General features: G+C 41.2%; 1 protein-coding gene across 2 annotated transcripts in view; it reads left to right on the top strand.

Moving 5' to 3' along the window:
- Window positions 1-2,367: 2,367 nt before the first annotated feature.
- LOC148896236 (zinc finger protein 407-like) overlaps window positions 2,368-8,083 on the top strand; it is a 233,593-nt gene continuing 227,877 nt past the window's right edge. Inside the window, exons 1-2 of one of the 2 annotated variants that reach the window (XM_088999222.1) lie at window positions 2,368-4,732; window positions 6,230-6,899. In XM_088999222.1, coding sequence (XP_088855348.1) covers window positions 6,335-6,899 — 565 coding nt within the window. In that variant the 5' untranslated portion in view covers window positions 2,368-4,732; window positions 6,230-6,334. Of the gene's footprint in view, window positions 4,733-6,229; window positions 6,900-8,083 lie in introns of those variants that run through there. The other variant, XM_088999223.1, reaches the window with a different exon arrangement.

Below are 8,083 nucleotides of genomic sequence, written 5' to 3'. Positions count from 1 at the left end.
AGAATTAGTGGGGCCTCGGTTTACGAACGCCTTGCCTTATGAACTTTTTTCGGTTTACGAACGTTAAATTTATGAAAATGAAACCTTGGATTACACACGACTTTTCGCGATACAGGCGCATTGCATGAGGACTGTAATTAAAGAAATAAACTGCTGTAAAATAATGTTTTATTTACCTTTTTGATGGTTGTTGATGGCTTATGGAAAGAGAGTCACCTTCCATAAGGACTGTTGGTAACTTAACCTCTGGTGTGGCTTCTTTTTTCTTTGGAGACTCCTCATCATTTTTGCTGATTAAAAATCTCTTAATTGACACCTGTTGCTTTCTGACTTTCAAGGTCTTACTAAGCTGAGTCATCACATTATCGTTCATAATGTTGATGATTGTCATAGCCACAGTCTTATCTGGATGGAGCTGTTCGGTAAAAGCCTGCACATCATTCCACTTTGCCAACATTGCCTTTATGAGCTCACTTGATGCTGCAGCCATCTCCTCCTCGCCCTCATCCGTTACTGGCTTTAAAATCCTCAATAAACGCCGAACTTCCAGGTTGGCGCATGGCGATAACGGCGTGAATTAGCCGTGCTTTATCGCATAAAATAGCTTAACTCACGCTGTCGCCGGATAGCTGCTTTTCGTTAATCCAAATTAACCCGAGACCGTCGCTTTGAGAGCACCTCTGTTCCGGAGAATGGTAGCAATGGTTGACTTAGCATAGCCGTGCTCGGCCACTAAATCACACAAACGCACACCTCATTCGTGTTTTTCAATGATCTCCTTTTCAGCGACGGTGATTTTATTTTGTGTCTTCTTGGGCTGAACACGAGCCGGTGGTGGTTTTTTTCGGTCCCATCATAGGAAAATTATCAGCAAGTAGGCGATGGACGTGTGCATTCAATGAGAGGGGATGTGGAAAGTAGCGCCGGCTGGAGCGCTGTTCGGTCGTGTGCTTCCGCCGAAGATCACTCCGCCAGATCCGAAGGTCGTGTGCTTTGGTGTTCTTCCGAAGATTACTCCACCAGCCGTGGTGGGTGTGTATTATGAAAATAGTGCTTATTATAAGGTTTAATTTTTTGACGTTCGTGAGACGAAAAGTTCGTAAGATAAGGTGTTCGGAAGTTGAGGTTTCACTGTATGCAGTGTAAGCATAAACGCACTGGAACAAATAATTTAAACAAAAGAAATCCTGAAATGCTCTTAATAATAAATATAACATGTCATGTTAACATCTCCTTTCTAACATGAATGAAAAAGAACATTTGTGAAAATTTACATTCAATGGGCCGCCGTGTTTCCTTAAACTATTTCTGTCTATGTTCAATTAAGTCGGTACACTTTTTTCAGCTATGCCAAATTGCCTTCACTTATAATAATAATAACACATTTAATTTACAAGCGCCTTTCTAAACACCCAAGGACACTTCACAATAAAAAAAAAACACCAATAGATAAAACAATAAGACCACAAATAAAACAATACATAATAAAATAGCAGATTAAACTAGACCATGAAAGCAAGTTTAAACAGGTGGGTTTTGAGGTGAGATTTGAAAGTCGGAAGGGAATCAATATTACGGATGTTGGGTAAAGTGAGTTCCAGGGCGGCTGAAAGCTCTGCACCCCATCGTGGTGAGACGGGCAAAGGGCATACAGAAGTGGAGGGAGGATGAGGATCTGAGGGCCAGAGAGGGAACGGAGATTTGAAGTAGGTCAGACAGATGGGGGGGGGGGGGGGGGTTTGGATGGCTTTAAATGTAAACAGAAGTACAGTAAAGTCTCGTTATATCGATATTCAAGGGAGTCCGAAAAAATATCGATATAACCGGGACTATCGATATATCCGACCCTGTTTGCATGTAATTTTCTCAGTGCGTGCATAGAAATAGTGTCGATATAACCGGGACTATCGATATATCCGATATCGATATAACGAGACTTTACTGTATCTTGAAATCAATACGAATGATTAAGAGAGAGACTGTGTAGCTGCTGGAGGACAGGAGTGATGTGGTGAAAGGAGGAGGTTTTAGTGATGATCCGGGCTGAGGAATTTTGGACTAGTTGGAGTTTATGGAGACATTTTTGATTGATCCCGAGTGAGTTACAATAATCGATATGGGAGGTGACGAGACTGTGGATAAGGATAGCAGTGATGTGAGGGGTGCGAGAGGGATGGAGGGATTTGCTATCCTTTTGCTCATATTGGAAGCTGGCGGTGTTGTACAAGTCCCGGTGACCAGGGTCTGAGCGATACATGGTGTGGTGGCTAAAGATGGCCATTGGGATTTTTCTTTTCGCCAATTTCACTTGAATGCATTCCTCAAACCAGTGTCACAAAACATTTTTTATCGTAACTGATTCTTTGAAGACAATTGGTCTTAATGCAAACTTGAAGTGTCTGTCTGGGGCCAAGAACATTATTTCTCCAGTCAAAATCACTCAAAATCATTGTTTTCTCACACTAGTAAACAAATGACAGGGCTGTGAAGTCTTGGACTATCATACCATCCAGTCAAAATTTCATAAAAGGAAATGCACATGTATCTACGGTCAAGGATGTTTATTGTGAAACACTTGAACACCGTGAAAACTATAAAGAACATTAAAACAACAACATTACAATAAGTTCGACAATAAGTTTAACAAAATATTCAGTCAATAAGGAAATTAATAACGTACCGTGTGCACCTTATTAACCGAAAGTAGACAAACGTTGACGTAGACTTAAGACTGTCGTTCTCTAGCAGTTGCTCTGCTTGTGTCTCTCTCTCGAGACTGTCGTTCACTATCTAGCAGTTGCTCTGCTTGAGTCTCTCGAGACTTTCGTTGCTCTGCTTGTGTCTCTCTCGAGACTTTCGTTCTCCATCTAGCAGTTGCTCTGCTTGTGTCTCCCTCACGCATTAGTCTCGTTCCGTCTGTCTCGCCGTATTCGCTTTTACCTAAAACACCTGATACGGAAGCGGAAGTGACAATGACAAAACATTATAAATAAAGTATCGAATACGAATTTTAGAAAACACACAAAAAAAGTTTCGCATAGAAACATTAAACACTTTTACAGAACAACAAGTCTAAATACATTATATTTTTGTTGTCGTGGCAACCAATGACAAGATACCCGCCAGTTACAGCACATGTACCCTGGACATGACGCAGAATGCCTCTGCGCCCTGATGAGGTCTGTGTTGTATTAGTGGGCGTGTCGTGGTCTAGAGAAAGTTTGCACGGAATTCTGATTATGGCTGAAACTCGCAGTAATTACCTTTCTAAGGAGAACAAAAAACACAGACCAACTTTCTTCTCGTTTCGTCTCGCATGAACAAGAGCTCATTTCACAGCAAATATGGCAACTAATATTTCCAATTTCATTCTCCCAAATTGATCAACAAGACTATTATTATTAATTGAACAATAAATATTAGATATTAAAACTAATACTATAGATTTGAAGATGATGTCGGGCATACTAATGTTGCAAAAAAATAAATAAAAAAAATCAAGCACAGACTGCAACATGATGGGCGTATCGGTACAGACACTGGCAGCACTACCGAGTCGCAACTGGAACCAAAAGCGCATACTGTAAATGCTGAGACATTTTAAATCTCTAAATGATTTAGAGAAGACGGTAAGAGGGCGACATCATGTGGCAGGCACTCTTCAATACTTTTACACCCACCTTACACAGACACACACGCACGCGCGCGCGCGCGCGCACACATGCGCGCGTGCACATTCGCGCACACGCACGGACACAGGCACCTACACGCACACACACACACAGGCATTTTTTTCGCCTATACAGCAAATGCAACTGTAAGACAGTTGTGAGATGCGTTGTTGGTGTGACAGAGGAATTCAAGGTGGAGGTGGGACTCCATTAGGGCCCAACTCTGGACAGGAGACAGTTCCACTGAAGAAAAGCTCGGCAGCAGAGCTGTAGGTAGAAAGGATGAAGATGAGGTTTTATTTGCAAGTGACCAGATTGGATAGGATCAAGAATGAGTATATCAGAGGCACAACTTATCTTTTTGGAGAGATTTTGGTTTGGACATGTCCAGAGGAGAGTGAATATTTTAGGTTAGGAGGATGTTGAGCCTTGAACTGCCAGAGAGGAGACCGAAAGGAAGGTCGAAGAGGAGGTTTATGGATGTTGTCAAGTAGGACACTGAAGCAGTTGGTGTGAGAGAAGATGATGCGCAAAACAGGGTTAGGACAGTGATTCACTGTGGTGACCCCGAAAATGAAAAGCCAAAAGGAAAAGAAGAAAGAAGACATACAATATAAAGGCAAACATAACCTAACCGACGGTTTCCCCCCTCCCGTCAAAATTAATACATATTAATGACTCAAACTGGGTAATAGTTCGATGACATAAGGAGGAAGTGACAGTTAAAACACGAACGTTTGTTTCTCCACTCGCCCCACCCCCGTCAAAATTATGCTAGCACTAAAAGGCAGCCATATGATTAACTCAGTTAGTGATTTAATACATTTTAATGACTACATTTGCCATACAACTGGGTCATAGCTCTATGACTTAACGAGGAAATGACAGCTTAAACACGAACGTTTGTTTCTCCTATAAAATGAAAATAGCATTGGCTTCACAGTTGATGTCCGGAAAAAGGGGGCAGGAGTTCCGGCGTAACGTGACGTCTGCACATGCTACGGTACGCCATTTGTGACCCTCCACAAAAAGCGCGGACAGTGGCGAATGGGAGAGTCAAAGTAAGTCTGATATACTTATGTGTTTCGGCGTAATGTTGGTCCCGTCCTACATTACGAGTTGTTTGGGCCTACCGCGATTTCTTGCTAAACGCTATTGAATTTTGTTATTTGACTGTTTCTTTTCACCGACGTTGGCCTACTTTTTGGGCCTCTGTTTCGCCGTCGTTTTCGGCTTTTCATAAGCATTAAGACCCGCCCTTCACTTCGCTGTGATTGGCCTATATGGCGAATGGCGCAATTTCATTGGTTATTCTTCCTAAATTCGGTTACACGCTACCATCTCACAACGTTTCCCCGACTTTTGCTTCAGATTGATAATGAAGGGTATTAAAAAGAGCATTACACCACAAAGCGTTTTCAAACGTTATTGATTGTGATGTTGTATCATGTCTTATGTTTCTTTTAAACAGCGGACGTAGTTCAATCAACTCAGCGGCACTTTTTAGCTCATAATCCCGACAAACCGGTTAGCACAACTCACCGGACCTCGTTTTAAAACTTCAACCAACACATTTCCTACGGATACTAACATAACAACCACTACAATGCCTGTACTTTAGTGGCTGCATTTTACTACATTTGTATGCACTTTTCCAACGTTTTCTACTTAGTACTGTAGCCGTGTGACAGCGCCTTCTGCATGCTTGACGAAACGGCAGAAACAGGATTTCGATGGTCTGGGGGTACATTGTTGCAATCTTAAGACAAAATGCACTTTATTTGCTTTACGTTGCATGAACAATATGTTACAGAAAGAATGGGCAAACCGCCAATTTATAATCCATCTATGCAAAGTGGGGTTTATGATCACTACAATTAATGGTTTATATATATTAGCTGTGAGCCAATTTCAAGCGTCTATCTGTCTGCATTCTTTAAATGAATAAAAAAGAAAATTGTGTGTTTGAAGTACAAAAAGAAATGTTTTCTCTGCAAAGTAACCCTCTTGAACCTTCTTGCAATGTTCTTCGAACAACGTGTTTCTGGAGACACTAGATGGCGACGTTGTTGTGTTTGCTACTTAAACGTTTCACGCGTCACTTTTCTTGCAAGCCTCACGATTTGGTCGGAAGACTCCCGATTTTGACCACAATACTCACTTTATAAATCAACTATTGACACAAGGCAGACAGTTCAATTGTAAGATGAAACAAATGATAATGTAACAAACAAAACACATTTATACCAATTGCATGTATCAATAAACAAAAAGTATTTTCGTGTTTTATTTACTTTTCTATTATTTACTTTTACACTTCTGTAACACTCACATTATTTTAACACACACCACAGAGTTGTGAGTACGAAAATCTCCCGATTTCTGATTTCTGAAACTAATATAATAAATAATACATTTAATTTCTAAGCGCCTTTCAAAACTCTCAAAGACACTTTACATGTATGGTAAACCGAGATTCAAATTGTGTGCTTCTTACTTTCATATTAGGGTAATAAAAGCTTCCGAGATGAAATAATGCCCTGTCCCAATTTGTGTAGGTGATTCATCCATCATCAACTCAAGTTTTCACACTTGAATGTAAATGGATCAAGTTAAGACATTGATCACAAACAAATCTTGAACCAGAGGATCCTTGAAACAAAATGCCAAAAAGGAGTCACCAAGATAGTGTCCAAATGGAGAACGTGAAAGCCAACTCACCGAGTCGGACTTTGCAGCCTGAAAAAAATGATCCGAAACCCACTCAAGGGCTGCAGGCAGACACTGTAACCGAAGATGTGAGTACTCGTTGCTCTGTTTGTGACTTCTTAGCCAAATGTCCAAGATCACTGAAGATTCACTATGCACGAAAACATAAAAAGAGCACAGATGACGCTGCAAAACTTGCAGAGGACAACCAAACCATTTCTGGTTATAGTCGGGGGGAAGTTCAGAAAAAGGTGGCCATGGAGACGGAAAGTTTGGCTGTGTCAAATCCAGTGCCAGATGGTCCAAGATCTGTTTCTTCCGATGATGGTTGCGGTCAAGTCGCAATGTCAGAAAGTCAGTCAAAGCAGGCCATATCCATTCAAGAGAGAAGAATGAGCAAACGAACCCCGAAACCCAAGATTATCTATTCATGCAACTACTGTGGACTTGAGTTTCGGGACAGATCTCCCCTTGATGTTCATGTCCAACGATACCACAGCAAAGACAGCCCACGCACAGGTTAGTTTTTCCTATAAGCACTCGGTCATTGATCAAATATACCTTCCTCAGTGATGAAAGTCCTCTGAATTTACCCGGAATTCCGGATTTTCATATTTTCATGTTAATTCCTCCTGAAAATGGAGGGAAAAATGTCTAAAACCAATCCGAATACTAGTTGACACTGTTGAACAAACTTGCCTTTGAGTTCGTTGTTTTCATGAGTATAGGCATGAACACTAGTCACTGTCACACCCCTACCCTCGCATTATCATGACCTCGACATATGTCTGAGATTTCAAAATTTCAGCGATAATGGAAGCCACTGAGGGTGCTCGTGTGCACACAAAAGTCAGATGATTCATTCAATGTTGAGTATTTGAATAGCCTTTTATGCAAACTACCGGTAATTCATGCGCAATCTGCCAGGTGCGGCCCCAGCGCAATGTTGAAACAGGCCGGATGACATACGTGCAATAGGCGCAAGTATTAGGAATATGTTCAAGTGGTCGTGGCTTAAAGAAAATGACTTAAATTTAGATTTTTTTTTCCGGACGACATTAGAAAGGTTGCCAAACCCGTTGAGTCAGTTAAAATATATACATAAGGACCCCGCTACTTTCTGTGCTCGCATTTGTATTTTCAGAAAAGTCCAACTTCATCTCTTCCTGATCAACGCAAGTAGAATTTTGGTTTACAAGTGACCTTTTTATACAATTTGATTTCTGAACTACCTGAAGTTACACATTATTTAAATGGTGTTTGTTTCTTGAACGTATAAGCAAGTATCTTAAACATTTACAGAAAAAGCAAAGTCTTTTAGCACTATTTACATGTTCAAAAGGGAGTAAGTAGAAGTAAACAACTTATCTCATCCTCTATATTTTGACATGAGTCATAATAATGCAATCATAGGTTACTCATTTTGTACTTTCAAACAAAAGTAAAAATTAATATATGGGCGCTGAATAGTTCAGTGGTTAGCATGCCGGCTTCAGAGTGCAGGGGTCGTGAGTTCAAGACCCGGTCCGGCCTCCCGTTGTGGAGTTTGCATGTTCTCCCTGGGCCTGCGTAGCTTTCCTCTGGGTCCAAAAACATGCATGGCAGGCTGATTGAACACCCCTAGTTGTCCCTAGGAATGAGTGTGGGAGTGATTGGTTGTTTGTCTCTGTGTGCCCTGCGATTGGCTGGCAACAAATTCAGGG

This window comes from Hippocampus bargibanti, linkage group LG06 (assembly GCF_051943395.1).
Source record: "Hippocampus bargibanti isolate YZ-2025 linkage group LG06, ASM5194339v1, whole genome shotgun sequence".
Taxonomy (NCBI): domain Eukaryota; kingdom Metazoa; phylum Chordata; class Actinopteri; order Syngnathiformes; family Syngnathidae; genus Hippocampus; species Hippocampus bargibanti.
This window is presented reverse-complemented; position numbering and strand designations above follow the sequence as displayed.